Source organism: Malus sylvestris, chromosome 5 (genome assembly GCF_916048215.2).
Source record: "Malus sylvestris chromosome 5, drMalSylv7.2, whole genome shotgun sequence".
Taxonomy (NCBI): Eukaryota; Viridiplantae; Streptophyta; class Magnoliopsida; order Rosales; family Rosaceae; genus Malus; species Malus sylvestris.
The window spans coordinates 7,311,040-7,332,343 of record NC_062264.1 but is presented as its reverse complement, the minus strand read 5'-3'; the positions used below and the strand labels follow the sequence as shown (position 1 = coordinate 7,332,343).

Genomic DNA, 21,304 nt, shown 5'->3' with positions numbered 1-21,304 from the left:
CTTACCACCAGCTTTCTTTCTTTTTTTTTCTTTTTTCAAAGAAAAAAAACAAGTTGTGTAACAAATTTGATCAGTCTCAGATTAATGATGTGGAAAACGTCTTAATTTTAAATGAATACGAGTTTAATTACAAGTGAGTATGTATTGAGTAATTAAATTATTTTAAAGATAAACTAGAGTAACCCTAATTGCATCTCACAACACCTAAGCGCGACCCGTCCCATCACCACACTGTCCGTCTCTCCTAGGTGGGAGGAGTTCTCTGTTTCTAAATTAACATCTCAATGTTTCTGTTGTATTCCAATACCATACATTGATCATCTATATATATATATATATATAGTGATGTATTTTGAAAACTGATAAACTTTTTTTCTCAATGGGGATTTGAAAAATGTTTATATAAATAACAAATAGACGAGATGGTAAAGTCAAGAGATAATGTGGGAGTGAATGTTGTTAAAACTTAAAGCTACAAACCTAGTTTAGTTAAGGGAATAATATATATAATATATAGTTATATGCGGAAAATCTTAGAACACAAAATTGCGGTGGGCGGGGGTGGCGTGTAAACATGGTGTCACACTCACGCCGTCCAAACACAAGCTTTGCATCTCATTTTCTCAGCTGCCACCCCACGCGCAAAGGCAATGCGCAATCAATACCATTACCACTCTTATGTACCCTCTCCTCTCTTTCTCTTAATTCCATATATACCATATCTCTTGTTTTTAAACTAATTACAATTAACTAGCTCTTTTCTTCATCTAAATCTTCATCTCATCACCATCGAGCAGCTGGCCTATGTTTATAAATACATTTATTGGCCTCTCTTTCTCTTCAGCAACAAATTAATATTCACTTCACAGAACTGCAGAAGCCCTCCCTCTCCCTCTCTCTCTCTCTCTCTCTCTCTCTCTCTCTCTCTCTCTCTCTCTCTCTCAAGCTAGGGTTCACCGGATCCAACTAATACATACATCTTCAATATTTCCATTCTTTTTTACGTCTTCATATATCATCCTTGAGTATTTCCTTTTCTGATCTCTTACAAGTTCTTTTCTTAGCGCAAAGAAGGCAGTTGCAGCAACAGTTTTATTGATATCCTGTGAGTATTTTCCTGTGTGCATGATACAATTCAGCTCATGCATATGTTAATCTCACTGTTGCATGCAGAACTATATATATATTTTACAACATATATATTGCTAAAATTGTTTTAATTTCTTAGTTCCTTTTTACAGATGAAATTACTAGCGTTTGTGTAATGCATCTACATTTACAGTTAATTAAAATTCACATTTTGTGTGATGGATGATCGATCGATGATTTGTTTGTACTAAATGTAGGTCAATGTTTTAATAATCTTACGGTAATTAATGAAAAAAGTATATTGGTTTTTATTGATTAGTTTTGATTGTGTAGTTAGCGTGGTTTGGGTATGAAATGAATTGTATTTAAGGAATTAATTCCACCACCGTCACTTCCACTAGAGATCGACCGAGCAGGAGGTAGCAGGCAGGGAGTGCGCTGCACTCAAAGAAATATAACATGCTTGTGCCAGCAAAGTCAAGCTTTTCGGCCAACTTTTGTGTTCAATATATATTTGCGCCTAATTACTCCATGCAACTAATGAAAACAAATTTACTTATGAGCTTAATTTTGGGATAATCCTATGTTTCAATGTTAGCATGGTGGGTTCCAATCCACTACTAATCCTCTGTCATGATTTCTTTCTTTTCCGCAATGTCAAATAGCCAAAAGCACATGCACCACCACTAACAATTCCCACAAGTGAAATCGTCATCATTACTAGCTAGATACTTAGCTACTATATAGCATAGGGTTTAAATATCATGCACACGACTTTCAGAATTTCTTCTTCAGTATCCCTCCAAATTAAGAGTCAAATAGCCAAAAGCACATGCACCACCACCAATTACAAGAACCCTTCGACTATGTTTGGGCAAGGAATTTTCAAATCCCTTTAAGGTCAAGTTATAAAGAAATGAATTACAAAATATTAGACAAAGAGAATTAAGAATGACAATCATGGCCATCATATAGGCATGTAAGAGGAATTTACAAATGACACTTTCCATATAAGGATTTGTAAATCCCCTTCACATGTCTTTCTAATGATCATGGAGAACATTTCTAATCTTTTTTATATAACATTTGTAAATCCTTTAAGACTGAAAACTTTCTTACCTAAACATAGCCTTCGAGAGGCAGTCCTAAGAAAAAAATGTATCATATGATTCTTTTTATTTCATGTAATCATGAATATATATATATATATATATATATATATATATATATATAGGGCAATTCTATGGCATCCTTTAATATAAAGCATTTGGTATCATTTTGAACATTAGTAGTGCAATACAATCACATTCAAGTATAATATCTCACATTTAATATGATTATGATAAAGTTAAAGTTAATAACACCGCATTACATGCATTGTTATAATTAATAAGATTGGTAATTACATTGTGGACTATATATAAACACACACACTCACACACACACACACACACACTCATGCACATATATAGCTAGTCAAGAGAATACTTATAAGGACTCTCTCTCATACTTCCTTGCATGATATGCAGGTGCGTCTAGAAGACCATTAGTAATGGAGATGGAATCTTGTGTTCCACCAGGCTTCAGATTTCACCCGACAGAAGAGGAACTTGTGGGTTACTACCTGAAAAGAAAGATCAACTCACTACAAATTGATCTAGATGTCATCGTTGACATTGACTTATACAAAATCGAACCATGGGACATACAAGGTACTTTAAGAACCAACTTATTTTTAACGTTTGCAGTTTGACCTCGAAATGGCACAAAAAGATATGTACCTAAGGGGGGTTTCTGTGTTCATACTATTGGATATGGCAAGGTGTAGAATGAAAACAACATTGGAAGAATCCGTTGATGCTTGTTAGGAAAAAACGAAACAAAATAGATAGCGATTTAATACTTCATTTTAGCTATTTGCACTCCAAACTGTATAGCTAGCATTCACAAAAAGAATAGATGAAACTAATTAAAGAATGATTAAGCACTAACCAAAAACATATTGCACTTTATCTCCTCTTTGATTAGTCAATTTCATCTTTTATATAGTACTTGACATTATGGTAGCTAGCATTAAAGTGCTATCGTGCATGCGGCATGCATTTTCCTCAAAATTATAACATAATAGAAACAACATAAACACAAATGCTACTCTTTGTCATCAATGGCTAAACAAAAGAGTTGTTATTGACATCGCATAAGATTATGAGCATATGGATGCATTCTGATAACTATATATGTATGTATTGTATGGTACAGCGAGATGCAAGCTGGGCTACAGTGAAAAGAATGAGTGGTACTTCTTCAGTCACAAAGACAAGAAGTACCCGACTGGAACTCGAACAAATAGAGCCACAGCTGCTGGATTCTGGAAGGCAACAGGAAGAGACAAGGCAGTGCTTTCAAAGAACAACATTATAGGAATGAGGAAGACCCTGGTGTTCTACAAGGGACGAGCACCTAACGGCAACAAAACCGACTGGATCATGCATGAATATCGACTCCAAACTTCTGAACATGCACCCCCTCAGGCATGTTCTTCAATATCGTCCATCGATTAACTTGTTATTTAATTTTTCTTCAGTTGATCGAGAAATTGACAATATTAATATATTAATTATATGAAAAACTTTATTATTAGAGAGAGATGCCATCATTAAACCCTAAACCAGTAAATAACATGTGTTTACATACGTAGTTTGAATTTTTATATTATATGAATATATATTTTACACACACGCATGTTAATTTGCAAATTAACAAATCCGGCCTGGTTATGATCGTGCAGGAAGAAGGATGGGTTGTATGTCGGGCATTCAAGAAGCCAAGTCCTAGTCACAGGCAAGGTTTTGAAGCTTGGAAGCATGCTTACTATGTCAGAGATCATCCTTCATCTTCAAGCTTCTCGAGTGAAATGGCTATGGCTATGCTGATCAACCCCAATCAAGGTTTCCATCAACCTTTTCGTTCAGATCAGCAAGATCATTTCGTTTCGAACAACATTTTCTTGGGTAACCAACTCATGGAACTTCCTCAACTAGAAAGCCCAACCATTTCAACAAGCTTTGTCACCCAAGAAAACATATTGAATAGCAATAATCTCAGCACTGAAGACTATGAGGACGACAGGAGCAACAACAATAACAGCAATCAACAAATAGATTGGAAAAATTTGGACAATTTACTCGAAGTGCAATTGACTGATAGGGCATCATTTTCTCATCCAAGTTTATCGTCGGGACCCCAATATTATGAGCAAGAAACTCGAAGCAACCATCTTCTTGGATGCTTCCAAGACTTGTGACAGCAGAAGATCAATATAAATGGTCTCAACAATTTATTCTTGTTTGGCTCTTAAAAATAAAAAATAAAAAATAATAGTCCAGTCCATATCTAGTTGTGTAGTCGGGACAAGGTTATATATTAAGTTGTTAGAGAGATTGCATGCTTAAGAGCATCTCCATTGTCAAAAAAATAAAAAATTATCAAATGTAAATTTTTAGGCTTAATTGGTAAATGTCAAATTTTCTTTAGCTCAAACTCATATGTTTATTCTAATTCATTTAATATTAGTAGGACCCGCTCAATAACTGATATAACAGAAAATGGTATTATTGTAATTAGGTTATATGGCTATATAAAGGATTGTTTAGCTATCATTTCTTTAAGTTCTTTTGTATACATTTTCTCCATTTTAATCAATACAATCTTTCTAGTTTTTCTCTCTATCATCTTCATCTTCCTTTGTACCAATTCTTCATCTTTTACAATGCAGTTAATATGGTATCAGAGCCACCAAGGCTCACGCCATGGATCTTGGTGGTTGATTTCCGCTTCCATCTTTCTTCATTACTTTCTTTCATTTCCGCGTATTCATAGTTCTTAACTTTTGTTAGGTCTCTAGATTTTTCTTTTGGGTTTTCTTAAATGGGTTTTCTTCTGGGTTCTCTAGCTGCTCGATGGTTCTTTATTCCCTATATCCATGGAGTGGATTCGCGGTAAAGAAATCGGCTGGGGAAGCTTCGTCACCATCTACACAGCAAAACCCACCAACCCATATTCTCATCTTCAGCCGCTGGTGGCCGTGAAGGCGTTTACTCTGATTCGCTCAAGAACGAGAAGCAAGTCCTCGACCAAATCGGTTCCTGCCCACAAATCATCCGCTGCTTCGCCGCCGATCACTCAGTCGAGAACGGCGAGAAGTTCTACAACTTGGTTCTTGGTTCTGGAGTTTGCCAGCGGTGGCACTCTGGCAAACGCTTGCCGGAATCTGATTCGTATCAGGTGATATTGTTCATATTTTCTGCATCTGGGTTCTTTTCTCGAATTGGATTTGGGGATTTTGGTTATGTGTTCTTCTGAATTGGTAAATGAATTCTGGTATATGGGTTGTGAGATAGATAATCGAAGTGTTGATAGCAGTCATTTGGAATTGTATTGTATCTCATACGCTCTTCGAAATATACAAAGTCCTCTTCTTCTTTCTCTGCTGATCTTTCTACCATTGTTCTCTGCTTTTTGCTAAATTCTCAAGATGTTGAAGTGGGATATTTCTGATTGATCTGGGATATATGTGTTGATTTGGGTGTTTGTGTTCATCTGCATATATTGTATTGGATATGTTGATGTGAAGAAATACGAAGTTTTGTAGTCAAGAAAGTGTCAATCTTTCAAGACAGTGTTATTCTTTCTGCATCAACAATGTGTGGGAGTTTCTGCGATTCTGATGATTTGGTGAAGACATTGGGTGTTTGGGGATCTGAAACGCTTATTTCTTGAAGTTGTGGTCTTTGATGTACTTTCAAGGTTTAATTAAAGTGAAGTTGTGGTCTTGATGTGTTGATCTCTGCAAGTATTAGTTTTCTTGTCAATTTAAAGAAGAAAGTGTCATTCTTTCTATGAATCTTGGAGTTTCATTCTCCTAAGTTGCAGTATGATTTGTGTTCATGGAGTGTCATTCTCCTTATTTGGTATTTTTAGTAGAAGTGTGAGATTTGTGTTGTGCTTTGGAGTGTCATTCTCCTTGGCTGATTTGGTTTCTTGGAGTGTCATTCTCCTTGGTAGATTTAGTTTCTTGGAGTGTCATTCTCCGTGGTAGTTTAGTTTCTTGGGAGTGTCATTCTCCTTGGTAGATTTAGTTTCTTGGCAGTGTCAACTATGGATTCTCAGTTCACCGTCGAAAACTTGTTGGATATGTTCAAACCAAGACCAGATTAATATGACAGTTTGGGACTTCATTCTTCCTGCACTTCCTACTGTTTGTGGCATATCTGATACTGTAATTGAAGATCGTTGTGGTGTTGAACATGGCACTGATGAGTGGTATGAGGCATTGGATCAGCATTTTAAGTGGCTTCTTCAATACAAAATCAGTTCATATTTTTGCAAATTTCAGAGATGCTCACAGAAGAACAGGGCTTCACTGGGCATCCTATTTTGGAGGAGAGGAAACTGTCATTACGTTACTTCGATTGGGCGCCACTACATCTTTCCCAGATCAATCTCACTTGGCTAGTTCAAACTTCACTTGGATACTCCAGAGTTCAGTTTGAGGGGGGAGTAATAACTGATATAACAGAAAAGGGTGTTATTGTAATTAGGTTATATGGCTATATAAGGGATTGTTTAACTATCATTTCTTTAAGTTCTTTTGTATACATTTTCTCCATTTTAATCAATACAATCTTTCTGGTTTTTCTCTCCATCATCTTCATCTTCCTTTGTACCAATTCTTCATCTTTTACAATGTAGTTAATACCGCTCTTCAAAAAAAATTAAAAAAAAATTGCATGATTTATGATTGGTGCATTACTAAGACCAACACAACAAAACATTCAAAAAATCAAATTTTATTAAGTGACATTCCACTAAGGATTTGCATTTCATTTAAAGACAATCTAAAATTAACCTAAAGTACAATGAAGATATTTAGAAAGTTACTAAGAATTTTGGCTCACAAGGCCAATTTTATCGTAGGCCACAATAATTTGGTTACGGCCCATGCTCAATAGCCTGATTACGAAAAGTCAAGAATGTTGGGCTGGGTAGCTTTGTTTTAATGCCAAGAAATAAAAGTTTTAACTTTTAAATGATAATTTATGAATACTTTTGATACCGATATAATATCATCCAATAAAAAAATCTTAAATTGTTGTAGGCCTTTTTAACCTAACTATTCTAAGGGAATAGAGAGAGGGAGGCTGGCGGCAATAAGAAAGAAAAGAGAAAGATTTAATTGTGAGGTTTGTGTTTGTATCACCCCATTGTGCCTTTATTTATACTAGTAGGGTAGGTTAAATCCTTACTTTTTTAGGATTACAACTCTAATAGGATATTAACTACTAAAGGGAATATTCAAAGATATCCCTAGATACACTAGGATTTACACAATCACATTCATATTCTAAATATGACTGCAACACTCCCCCCTTGAGTGTGTAAATACTCAAACAAAACATCGCATCAGATCTTCAACATATAAGATAAAACAGTTGATGAAGTTGGCGGCACAACGGGTGAATGCGAGTCTCAAATTTAAAGAAAGTATGCATTGGTAGTAAAACTCACAAAACCTCGCTATGGTAAAACCTAAGGCAGGTGAAAACCCATAAACTAAGGAGAAAAGTGAGAAATATGCATAATGTCTAAAACAAACGTCAAATAAGACGAAAGTAATGAACTCAACGGAGTATGATCATCCCAGCATGGGTGCCTAATCAAAACCTCATTAGGTAGCAAAAAACCAGTGGAAAAAATGCTCTTATTCGTAGGAAATAGAGTAGATTAAGATCAAGTGAGTATGCTTCAGGATACTCCCCTTGAGTTAAACATAACTTCCAAATAAAAGAACTACAAGCAATTCAACTCAGATAATTTACACATATCGATTCCTTGGACAAGCTTCTGAAAAGTAGACTTGGGCAATGACTTGGTGAAAAGATCGGCCAGGTTGTCCTGAGAACAAATTTGCTTGACTACAATATTCTGATGCTGTTGTTGCTAGTGAAAATAAAAGAACTTTGACGTTATGTGCTTGGTGTTGTCTCCCTTGATGTATCCCTTCTTTAACTGCTCAATACATGCAGCATTGTCTTCAAAGATCGTCGTATGAACGTCAACGACGGAAGTATGACCACTAGTGCTTCAAATATGTTCCATGACTACTCTCAACTAAAAGCACTCACGCGATGCTTCATGCAGGGTGAAGATCTCAGCATGGTTCGAAGAAGTCTCAACTAACGTTGTCTTGATAGACTTCCAAGATATAGCAGTGTCTCAAACGGTAAAGACATAGCCTATTTGAGAATGTGTCATATGTGGGTCAAATAGATATCCAGCATCTATGTAACCAATAAGGCGGGAATCAACTCAAAAATCGAAAGGGGCAGCAGCTCCTTTCTAGCGGAAAATATCTTTAACAACATTCCAATGTTTGCGTGTGGGCGCATTGCTGTATCTAGCCAAAAAATTAACAGCAAATGAGATGTCGGGTCTAGTGCATTGAGCCAAGTACAATAAAGCCCCAATTGCACTTAGGTATGAAACTTTAGGCTCTAAAATCTCTTTCTCATCCTCCTTGGGACAGTAGGAATCTCCTTTAACATCTAGAGTCCAAATGACCATAGGAGTACTCGAAGGCTTCACTTTATCCTCATTAAAATGTCGCAACACCTTTTGGGTGTAGTTTGATTGATGTACTAGGATTCCATCCAAACAATGTTCGATCTCCAAGCCAACACAATATCAAGTTTTCTCAGGATCTTTCATCTCAAATTCTGATTTTAAGTGAATGGCAATTTCCTCAAGCTCTACGGGAGTTCCAATGAAGTTCACTTTGTCGACATAAACTACAACGATCGCAAATCCGGAATGTGACTTCTGAACACGCATGGGCATAATTCGTTGTTCATATAACCCTGACTTGTCAAATATTCACTTAAACAGTTATACCACATTCACCCGGATTATTTCAATCCGTAGAGTGATCTCCTTAATCTAATAGAGAGAGTATTCTATGGTCTAGAATTATTTGAACCAGTCAATGGAAGTCCTTCTGGAACTTTCATGTAGATTTTCGTATCTAAATCCCCATACAGATACACAGTTACCACATCCATTAGCTGCACATTTATTTTTTCGGAAACTACCAAACTGATTAGGTAACGGAATGTTATGACATCCATTACAGGGGAATACTTCTCCTCGTAATCAATCCCAAGGTGCTGAGAGAAGCCTTGTACTACAAGGCGTGCTTTGTATCGCACTATTTCATTCTTCTTATTTCGCTTCCTTATGTAAACCCATTTGTAGCCCACGAGCTGCACATATGGTGAAGTAGGAGCTATAGGTCAAAATACCTTCCGTTTCGCAAGTGAATCGAGTTTGACCTAGATTGCTTGTTTCCAGTTTGACCAATCTGTTCTACGTCGACATTCATCAACGGAACGTGGTTCAATGTCATCGTTAAGTATGATGTCAGTAGCTACTGTATACACAAATGCATTGTCGACGATCATCTCATTTTGATTCTAAACCTCATCCAATACTACGTAGTGGACCGAAATCTAGCAATTCTCGAGAGGTTGGGTTGTCTCATATAAGACATCATCATAATCTAGATTAACCTCATGTGTTGGAATATATGAGTGAGCGATTGTCGAATTTAAACTAGGGTCACTAATTGTTGCCGTTTTCTTTTTTTCGAGATTATGAATCCTTTGAACTAAAGGATCTGCCACGCTTCAGGGTTGAAACAGATGACTGGCTAGCCGCCAATGTATCGACCGTGTGGAAAGTGTGGCCTATTTACCTTCGGGGATGGTCCGGCCTTCCTATGCGATGTTACGACGTACTCGGGGTATGTCTATCCTTGCAGGTGTGTTTACAGCAGGTATATGTGATCTTGTCACCTTAGCTAGATCAATAAAAGCATCTAACATGCTTTGAAGATATATAATTCATTTTAGACTAGGTAATGTGGGGATCTAGATAAGACATAGTAGGAGTCTACCACGACAATTCGCAGCATTCTCCAGGAACGTTAGCATGCTTATCTCCCCTTAACGACGGGAAAACTGCCTCATCAAAGTAACAATCCGCAAAACGTGCGGTAAAGAGATCTCCTGTCAAGGGTTCTAAATAGTGAATATTTGATGGCGAATCATAACCGACATATATTCTCATTTTTCTCTAAGGACCCATTTTGGTATGTAGTGGCGGCACTATTGGTAAATAAATTGCGCACCCAAACACACATAAATGCGAGACGTCAAGCTCGTATCCAGTAACCAACTATAACGGTGAATGAAGTTAGGTAGCGGTGGGCCTTAGGCGGACCAGCATAGCTGCGTGCAATATTGCATAACCCTAGGCAGATATCGACAGTTTGGTTTGCATAACCAAAGTCCAAGCTATCAATTGAATGCGCTTTATGAAAGCTTCTGCCAGGACGTTTTGGGTGTGAACATGGGTTGTAGGATGTTCTACTTCAATCCCCACTGACATGAAATATTCATCAAAAGTCTACGACGTAAACTCTCAAGCGTTATCTAGTCGAATCGACTTGATTGGATAATCAGGATGGTGAGCCTTTAGCTTAATAATTTGTGCTAGTGATTTTGCAAATGCAGCATTGCATGTGGACAATAGGCAAACATCTGACCATCGTGTCGATGCATCAACCAACACCATAAAGTATCTAAATGGTTCGCATGTTGGTTGGATAGGTCCACAAATTTTCCCTTGAATCCTTTGAAGAAATTTAGGAAGGTTGTGAACAATCTTTGTAATTGAGGGTTGAGTATTCAACTTCCCTAAAGAACACGCTTTGCATGGCAGGAATCCAACGTAGGGAGGTAAATGATGCCCATATGATGATTTGAGGATACAACGTATCATGTCACGTCCGAGATGTCCCATACGGTCATGCCAAAGCAACAAAGTGCTCTGAAACTCAAGCACAGGGCCAACCACATGGTGGGCTTCTATGCCGCGAATGGTTGTGATGTACAACCCACTCGAGAAACATTCCAACTTCTCGCAAATACGCTTCTGGCCATACTCGTAAGATATGATACAAAGAAATTCAGAACCATTATCTTCAGTGGTTTCAATATGATATTGATTATCTCTAATATCTCTAAAACTTAGCAACATTCTTCCAAAACGTGGAGAATATAGGGCCTCTTTAATGGTTAACACAGTACCATTGGACAATATGATACCAACCTTTCTGTATCCTTCAATCATGTTGGATGAGCCTGAAAAAGTTGTCAGAGGTGTGTTCTTAGGTAAGAAATTAGTAAAATAGTGTCGCTCACGCAATATGGTATGCGTGGTAGCATTATCAGCCAAACAACTAACTTCCCCACTAGACATACCTAGAAATAAATTGATTGAATTGGTCACATGCATAAATATAATTTCATTCATTCAATTAATCAATTCAAGAAATAATATCCATAAAATAATTATCCATAATTTAAAACAAACCAAAACCAAACAAATTATTCCAAATACTTAGAAAAATTGTCCAAAAATTAAACCATAAACCTAAAAATTTAGGGGGGGTGTCTGACCACTAGGGGTAAAACACCCTAAAAATTATATAGAAGAATAAAACTTATTCGTCCATAGGAGCTGATGTCTCCTGAAAAATCTGGCATCTCTATGGATGTAGTAGTATCTTTGAACGGTAGTTTTTCCTTTATTCTTGAAGTTTGGGGCCTTATGGGCAAAGGGTTGGAGCTTCTAGGTCAAATTTCTTCCATTTGGTGGGCCTTGGCTCTGTTGACCTTGGGCCTATGGTTGGGCTTGCCACCCATTGCCATGGCCACGATGATTTTTTCATCATTTATGGCTACTAAAATTGGTCACATGGGCTTCAGGCACGGTGTTCGAGCCAGTGGGTCGAGCTTGATGATTTTTCATCAAAAGTTGGTTCTTCTTTTCGATGAGAAGTAAAATAGAGATCAAATCTGAAAATTTGGTGAACTTATGTGCCCTATATTGTTGTTGCAGGACAGTATTTGTGGCATAGGAGGTTCAATATGAATTATCCAGGAGATTTGATTCAGTTGTCCACTTTATAGAACTTAAGTAGTGATCGAATTCTACAAACTTCAAAGTTGTATTCATTCACAGACTTAAAGTCTTGAAAGCATAGATGCTGCCAGTCGTGTCTTGCTTCAAGCAAGTAAATGTCTTTCTGGTGATCAAAACGGTCAGCCAGAGCAAGCCAGATGGTGCGTGGGTCATCCTCAACGAGGTACTCGATCTGCAATGCATTATGGATGTGTCTTCGAATAAAGATCATTGCAGTAGCCTTCTAAGCTTCGTCAACGGGTTTGTCGTTGGTAGGTGCCTCGATGGTGGCTCTAATACCCTTTGCATTATGATGAAGCTTCACATCTTAGACCCACTTCAGGTAGTTTCTTCTAGATACTTCCAGAGCGGTGAAATCGAGCTTTTTCAAGTTCGACATGTCCCTAAAACAGAGGGTACAACAAAATATGGTTAGTCATATAGTAATCCCTAGACATACATCGTAGAACATTTGGGTTCTATAGACATGTATTGGTTTAATTTAAGCATGAAAGCTCTAGGTTTCATGTGGTAAGTTTTGAATGAAAACTTCGGGTTTCAAAGGCACTAAATATGAAACTGCAGGTTCAATTTAGTTTTATGAACGATTAGTTCATAAAGGAGAGGTTCCTACAAGAACATAGAATACAATATGCTAATTTAAGTGTAGTGGATTTAAGTTGCTTCGGGAACTCAAGTGTGTGAGCTTCAGGACTACGAAAGGATGTCAACGGTTCAAAGTATAAAAACAAATTATTGAATCGTTAATGTCCAAAAGTGATCTTCATGTCAATAATGTTGGATTAATTATCAGATTAATGGATTGTATGTCACTTTTAATTAATTCAATAGATTGAGACCAAATGGGTCGATCGTAGAAGCAAAATAATGACAAATGGGTCATATTAGCTTTGGTTGGTGATAAACCAAGTGATAATTAAATTAGAATTAATTAGCGTAAACCAAAGTGCCCCCAAAATTATTGGGCATGATTTATAACGCGGGGATGCCAAAAATTGGCATTGGGTCGAAAATAGGGCGGGAATAGACCTTGCAGTTTCAGCTGCAGGCTTATTGGGCCTCGGGGAGAGTTGCAGGCCTTGAGCCAAGTGGTTTGGGTGAGCCCAGTAGCAAAAGCTGTTGGTTTTGGGCCTAAAAACCATGCACGGGTCAAGTTTAGCCTAAGGCTGGCTTGCGGGTTGGTGCGGGGATCCCCAACTGAAGCTGGGTTTCGGGTTTTTAGGTCGGGGCAAGTCAAGCCCAACAGCAAAAGTTGTGGGCGAGTAGGCCGAAACCCATTAAGCAATGGGCTGCTGCGGGAAGGCCTGTCATGGGTCAAAGGAAGCCCAGCAGCAAAAGCTACTAGAGATGGGCCAGGGACACGCGGATAAGTCCAAGAAAGCTGCAGGCTTCTCAGTTTAGGCTGAGGGACTTCAGGCCCATATAAGCCTACCAGGCCGAAGGCCTAGCACCTCTATGCTTAACCAGCAAAGCCCAAAGGGTTGTTGCCATGTGGTCCAATGTGTCAAAACGACACCATTTCATGATATGCTCCACGCGACTAGGTTGTAGGCCAGTACAGTGGTTCGGCAGTGGTGCCATGATGGTGCGGCTGCCATGCTGCATAATCCCAGATTTTTCCTCCTTTTTTTTTCCTGACATCTCTAGGGTTTAAAAAACCCTAAATTGCTTCTAATTTATTTATATACTTTGACTCACAAATTCCACATAGTAATATAATTTTTTAATGAATGAAACATATTTATATTGACAAATATACGAAACATATACAATATATATATCAGAAGGAAAATATGATATAGGGGGTTCATGCATCATGGGGAATGTTTTCATGCTTCGTGGACGTTTCAAATATCTTCCTTTATTTTAAGCGTACCTAATTGGCAGAAAAAAAATAAAAGCCTTTGAATTTTGTAGAAAAGTGCTTCCTCTTACGATCCTTCAGTTTCTTAGCTTCTGACAATAGCATGTTAATAACATGTTGTAGGCCTATTTGATTGAACTATTCTAAGGGAATAGAGAAAAGGAGGCCGGAGGCAATAAGAGAGAGAAGAGAGATATTTAATTGTGAGGTATGTGTTTGTATCACCCCATTGTGCCTTTGTATCACCCCATTGTGCCTTTATTTATAGTAGTAGGATAGGTTAAATCATTACCCTTTTAGGATTACAACTCTAATAGGATATTAACTACTAAAGGGAATATTTAAAGATATGCCTATATACACTAGGATTTACACAATCACATTCCGATTCTAAATATGACTGCAACATAACTACTATTTAAAAAAAATTAAATAGTCTCATAATTCAAAATAAGAGTAAGTTGTCGATTCCCTTCTAAATTTTCACTTAGCTTTCAATTTTCCACCTAAACTTTTCTATTGACAAATCAATGACTTGAACTAATTTATTTAGCCAATTTCCCCCTACAGTTAGTTTTTCTTATATTCCATCCAAAGTTTTGTTAAACGGAAGCATGTGTATAACATGTGACAATCATTTGAGAGCAGAAACGTGATTAAGCAAGACCTTCACACAATATACCATGTGCAGTTGTAGAATTGCAAAGTGGTCGTTTAGAAGTCTAGGGTTTTCACGCAATTTACAAGGTGGGTCTTCACTGAAACTTGGGGGAAATTGACATTGCCTTTGTCGATTTCTTAGTCAGATGATGGCAGATTCGAAAAAATCAGTGAGATTATAAAAAGATTTGGGAGTTGAAGATGCCTCTGGAGGTGTGAAACAGAGGGAATCGTCCAAAGTATTGTAAGTATATTTAATCCCTTTTGTAATTGTTTGTTTAATAGGTGAATGTAGGCTTTACATGGCTTTTTCTCTATTCTATGGCTTTGTATGGGATTTCTTTTTGGTATTCAAATGGTAGTCAAATGTATACGTGGTCCTAAAGAAAAGCATGTTATACTCTTCACCACGGTAAGAAAAGGAAGAGAATGGGTGTGAAGCCTGATTTATATATTGATATGCCAGGCAACAATTGGATTTTTTTTAACAACTGTGTATTGAAATTGATGTTGCTGAAATACTGGATTTTCAAAATTGATTTTGCAGAAGTGCATAAAATTTTAAAACTAATCTTGCAGAGTGTGTGAATTGTGAAAATAAACCTGCAGAAGTGCATTAATTAATTTTTAAGGATCTAAAATCAGTTTAAAGTTTGGGTAAATTACACTTTACCACCTCAGGTTTGGAGTCGATTTCAATTCCTTACAACATTTTTAAAACATTTCACTTTCATACCTTAAGTACTATTTTATTTCAATATAATATATCCGTTACATTGTCCATCCATTGGTCCGTTAAGAGCGAACGTGGCTGCCACTTTGTGCCACGTAGTTAAACACTTAATAAAAATTGAAAAAAAAATTAAAATAATTATTTAAAGAAAGAATAAATTTTAGCTATGGTCTCTTAACTTTAACTCAATTGGAGCAATGGTCTTTAACTAAAAATACATTAATATTGGTCCCTCAACTTTAATTCAACTGGAGAAATGGTCCCGTAACTTTAACCCAATTGTAGCAATGGCCCTTCCAACATAACTCGTTTTGACAAAATTTTTGACGTAGTTGACGAAAATGACCATAATTACATATTTTGATGAGTTGAGGGACCTTAATTGTATAAATAGTCATTCCAACATAACTTATTTTGACAAAATTGATAAAAATAATTATAGCTACACATTTTGAAAAGTTGAGGGACCATTGCTACAATTTACGCTTAAAGTCGAGGGACCATTGCTACAATTTACGCTTAAAGTCGAGGGACCATTGCTACAATTTACGCTTAAAGAAAAGTTAAAAAAAAAAAAATACTAATCCCCCCGATCACCTTCCCCAGAATCCCCACCCTCCCACCCCTTCCCCCATCACCCACAACCACTCCCCCCCCCCCCCCCAACTGCGCCTCAATTTTCGATGAGAACCTCCCTGCTCAACTCCCCAAAAGCAGATTGATTTTATTGACAAAATTAGAGAGATACCTCTTCGCAGCCAGATTCCTTCATGACTTGGATAGATCTGGTAAGTAGTTGTGTGGCGATGCCTTTGCCTCTGTAAGGTCCCTCTGTAGGTGTTGCGATGCTTCCCCATCTTGCACACCACCGTCCCCATGCACCTGCCTCCGTGGAATGCCATGAAAAGCTGCAGCCACAAATACACGAAGTACCGATAGGTGAAGATGGAGTACGGCTCGCTCAGTTCTTGGTTCTCGAAGAATCTCAACCGGAAGTACTTCCAGCAGCTCATCTCCGCCGTCGAGTACTGCCACTCTCGCGGTGTCTATCACTAAAACTTGAAGCCCGAGAATTCGCTAGTTGACGAGAACGAGGATTTGAAGGTTTCAAATTTCGGTCTCAACGCTGTGACCAACCAGATCCGACCCGACGAGCTCCTCCACCCGCTTACGTGGCCCCGGAGATTTTGATGAAGAAAGGATACGACGGCGCCAAGGTGCATGTGTGGTCGTATGGCGTGATACTGTATGTTTTGAACGCCGGGTTCCTGTCGTTCAACGACCCAAATCTGATGGCTATGTATATTCTTGGTCCACCAACCCCATTATTAGAGGCAGGTGTTCTTCTCCTCATAGCTCAAGTACTCTATCTTCAACACCGCCGATGACGACAAATTTGCCTTCTCAATCTCACCCCCTCCTCCTCCGCCGCTGCCGCTTTCTTCTTCTTCTTTCTTACTGATTCCTTCCCGTTCCATTTTTTTTGGGTCAAAATTCCAATCCATCACTCTCTTTCCTGTGTGTTTCATTTTGTGTTTTTGTACGAGTAGACTCGACGATTTTTAGACGACGCAGATGACAATGCAATTGGATTGGACTGGAGGCGCAGTAGAGAGGGAAGGGGTGGGTGATGAGGGGTGAGAGGGTGGGGATTCTAGGGAAGAGGATCTGGGTTTATATATATATATAACTTTTCTTTAAATAATTTTTTTAATTTTTTAATTTTTTTATTAAGTGTTTAGCCACATGGCACAAATATGGCAGCCACATCAGCACAAATGTGGCAGCCACGTCAGCTCTTAAAGAACCAATGGATGGAAAATGTAACGGATATATTATATTGAAAAAAAAAATAGTACTTGATGTATGAAAGTGAAATGTTTTAAGGATGTTGTAAGGAATTGAAATTGACCAAACCTGAGGTGGTAAAGTGTAATTTACCCTTAAAGTTTTTTTTATAAATGATGTCAGTTTGTAGTTTTGGCTTGGTTAAGAGCTAGTTTCGTATTGCTGTGCTTTGAAAAAAAATTGTTTCTGCTGTGCTGTGAGAATAAGCTTATTTTTTATGCTTCATGTTTTTAGCTTTTTTTTCACCAAAAACTATGAAAATAAGCTGTTTTTAAGTGTTTACCAAACACCTTTTTGAGCTCATATTTTTTTTATACCCACTTTTTATAAAAACACCTCAGTACCAAACCAGTATTAAGTAACAAGTTAAAACTTCATGTAACTAATGGCTTGACTTATGGTATTTCTACTCTGAAGACATGTTGTTGGGTTTTTGGCCATATAATTGGAATTTGTTTAAGTTGAATAATAAAATACAAAGTTGAAATAATAAATAAACATGTTATATGGTTGAAATAATAAATAAACATATTATATGTAATTCCAATTCCATATATGGTTACATGTAATCAATAAAGCAACAAAAAAAAGATGGCAAAGAGATTAACTTAGATGAATCCTTAGCATGTGTGCATTGCTTTGTAGGAATCATTAGCATGTGTGCATTGCTTTGTAGGAATCATCCATGTGCTTGTGTTCTTCCTCTTCATGATTCATCACAAGAAGCTCTTAAATGTTGAGTCTCCAGAAGTATCCATACTGATACACCAACGATTGGTGATGAAGTGAGAGATTCGATTGTGCTAGCAAGATCACTAACTTGAAACAATATTTTGGGCAACACATTATAGGATTTTCGGCTAGGGTTTTCTCTCATGGGGGACAAATCTTAGCATTTGATTAGGCATATATGAGAAGACACCTGTGAATTTATGCATCCTCTTGTCGTACCTCTATGGGCTTTGACATCATGGGCCTTGTCCCATGCGTCTACCCTTTTCCACTTGCCCACTTGAGCTTGTGACTTGGACACTTTTTAATTAAAACCCAAAGGAGTGATCAGGACCAAGCATGACAAGTATGGTATCTTCTTGCTTCCACCATTCTTCTTTTATCAAAGAGTTAGATTTGAAGCTGTTTACTTGGTCTTTGAGTAGTAATTGCTATTTAGGGTCATCAGGAGTCTTCCCAGAGTCATCTGCTAAACTGACTATGCATGCCTTGTTAGATCATTTATTATTGGCATTTTCTTAGAGGGCTCATGCTTCTTGGTAGAATCTGGCACCTTTGTTGCCCACTTTAGGTTCATGGTGATGTCTTTGCTGAGTGGATGATTTGCTAGCCCTCGCATAAAAACTATCCACGTGACCATTTCATCGTCGTTGACAATATTGGCCTTCTCAGTCTTGAAGCATTGAATATACCCCATGATATACTCTTTGGGCTTCTTAATCACACTAAAGAGGTGATCGAATAATTTATTGATAACTCGATAGGATGAGTATTCCTTCGTGAAGAAGACTAATCAGACAACTTCTTGATAGCTTGTTGGGCTTCTTACCCAAATTGAAGAGGTGATAAGACAATTCCTCAGATGCATCTCCATGTCATAGTGGGTCATTCAGAGCACCTTCAAGCTTCAATATAGGACTAGACAACAAAGAAGTAGACAGCCTGAAGGAGGTCAGTAAGGAGTAAGTGCTCAGAGTAATGGAGCTGAGATATCACATGGAGGTTCCAACTAGTGGCCAGAGTTAGCACACTTTTCGCCTTGGAGGTTGAGGCGGAGCTTGACTTAAGTACAAGTATGTTAAGCTTAGGGGGACTAAACTCTTTTTAAGGGGAGACGGATGTGAAATTCCATTCCCAAATTTTACTATTTAAATTTCATATTCGTAGTTGATACGACGCCTTCCTTCTTTCGGTGTAATTTTTTTTTTTATTTTGCAAAAAGACAAAAAGCCCCTATTGGCGGAGTTTTATGTGGGCGTTTAAGCTCCATTCGTGTGTTCCCTCATTTCTTTGCATATTTGGATAGTACATGTGATATGAACATATAAGCGCAAACATAACAAAATCTGGAGTTAGAACGAAGATTCTACAAGGCTTTTACCATTAATTGGGCACATTTTCCTTGTCACTGGCCTTATTGTGTGACCAATGGGACCACACTCGAGACCCTTCTTTCTCTCTATCTCTTCCTCCTAAGTTTCTCTCACTTTTTCTTTATCTTCTTTGCATCGTGAGCCACACCACCATCACTTCCAATTTTCAGTGACTTGATTACCAAACCATGACAAAAAAAATCTCTTTCTCTTCACGAGCTCAAAGATGAGCTTCAGATCGTGAGAACAGGACTACGGGCTGATGTCCTAGGCGCTCTGACGAGACAAGGTTTTATGACGAGGTTTTCAAGTACATCTCGTCCTTTTGGATGGTCCCAAAGCCATTAGAGGACTACACATTCTCCTTAGACTCAAGTTTAAGCAACCTGAACTCGGCCCTACTTGGTTTCGAAGGAAACCCAGGACGTTGGTTTTGGGCTAAGACTTCTAGATGAATTTCAGGCTATTTCCGGCCATCTTTTGGATTTCAAATATGTATAAACTTGTTCTCCTATTCTCTAGCTTCATTTTGACAAAATGATCATTGAATTTGATTAAGAATTGAACAATTTATCGCCATATAAAGTTTTTTTTCATAAATTTTAACGAAAATTCCCAATTTTCGAGTGCTGGCGACCTAAGGAATGATGAAGAAGAAGAATATTTCGTTAACAATAACAAAATATTCTAGAATGCCAACAAGTATGGCATTAGCTTTTCGTTAATTTTTAGCGAAATATTCCTTTTTCGGCATCTATTAATTACACAATTTTAATCTAGTTTCTTAGTTGGTCGGCACTAAACTTTCAATTGGGGTGGATCCGACCATCAGATTGTCATGAATTGTTATTATGTTGTTGTGGAAGCTTAAGGAGACCCCTAGGAAGTTATAGATAGGAAATCTGATATGCAAATCTTCCGAATTGAAGGACGTAGAGTTGTTGACTCTACCATTGACCTTTGACCGAAGGTTGACTTTTGGTCAACTTGTCCCGAATCATCTAGATTGTTGTAGAAGACATGTACAAGCTAGAATTTTGTGTTTTATCACTAGAATTATAAGACATGACTTGTGCTTTGTTTAAGGTGGCAATAGTAAGTGAGCACCTTGATCGTTGTTCTAGGGTGCTTTGTAGCAGACTCCCGGTGAGTGACTTTAATATATGTAGTATGGTTATTACCTTGAAAATTGCCATACTTATATACTTAATGGATATGACATTACTTTACAAAATGTGTTTTATACTAAATTATTGCTTTTAAATTCAGTCGTCGATTTATTTTTATGAAATGTGATTTGACATGCATAATTGAAATGTTTGTGAAACATGAAGGCTAGTAGAGGACCATTAACCCATTGTCATGGGGAGTTGTCGCATCGAAAGTGTGTCATGGCTCGTTTCTTGAGCCATTCTAAACTAAGTTTTAGAATTCTACTCGGTTTTGTTGAGTGCTCTGGAACCAGGTTTCGTTGAATTGTCCAGAACTCGACCTTCATCTGGATTTCATTGAGTGGTCTAGAATCTTTCTTTTACATGATTTTGTTGAGTGGTCTGGAATCATGTTCAGTTCAAATTTCGTTCATTGGTTTCGTTGAGTGGTCTAGAACCCTAATCCGTTTGGATTTCGTTGAGTGGTTCGAAATCGCATTTCTTACTCGGTTCTATTAAGTGGTCTAGAACCTATCTTAGTTGGATTTTTTTGAATGGTATGGAACCTATCTCTGTTGGATTTTTTTAAGTGGTCTGAAATCCTATCTTCTGTTTGCTTTCATTGAGTTGGTCTAAAACCCTGTATTCATTGGTTTCTGTTAAGTTGGTTCGAGGGTCCCACTTCATTTCAATTTCTTTAAGTTGGTTTAGAATATGGAACTTGTGAAGTTATAGGCTTCAGCTGAACTGT

General features: G+C 37.6%; 1 protein-coding gene across 1 annotated transcript; it reads left to right on the top strand.

The window, feature by feature from the left end:
• Window positions 1–748: 748 nt before the first annotated feature.
• Window positions 749–4,629, top strand: LOC126622110 (NAC domain-containing protein 30-like). The gene is made up of 4 exons (XM_050290767.1): window positions 749–1,105; window positions 2,619–2,801; window positions 3,349–3,620; window positions 3,878–4,629. The coding sequence occupies exons 2-4, from the start codon at window positions 2,642–2,644 to the stop codon at window positions 4,391–4,393; spliced, it is 948 nt and encodes a 315-aa protein (XP_050146724.1). The 5' UTR covers window positions 749–1,105; window positions 2,619–2,641; the 3' UTR covers window positions 4,394–4,629.
• The last annotated feature ends 16,675 nt before the right edge of the window (window positions 4,630–21,304 follow it).

Bases quoted from the DNA above. Each gene is read 5' to 3' on its own strand.
- LOC126622110 (XM_050290767.1), top strand. From the start codon at position 2,642: ATGGAGATGGAATCTTGTGTTCCACCAGGCTTCAGATTTCACCCGACA. The intron at 2,802-3,348 runs GTACTTTAAGAA...TGTATGGTACAG, and splicing joins CGAACCATGGGACATACAAG to CGAGATGCAAGCTGGGCTAC. The intron at 3,621-3,877 runs GCATGTTCTTCA...ATGATCGTGCAG, and splicing joins CTGAACATGCACCCCCTCAG to GAAGAAGGATGGGTTGTATG.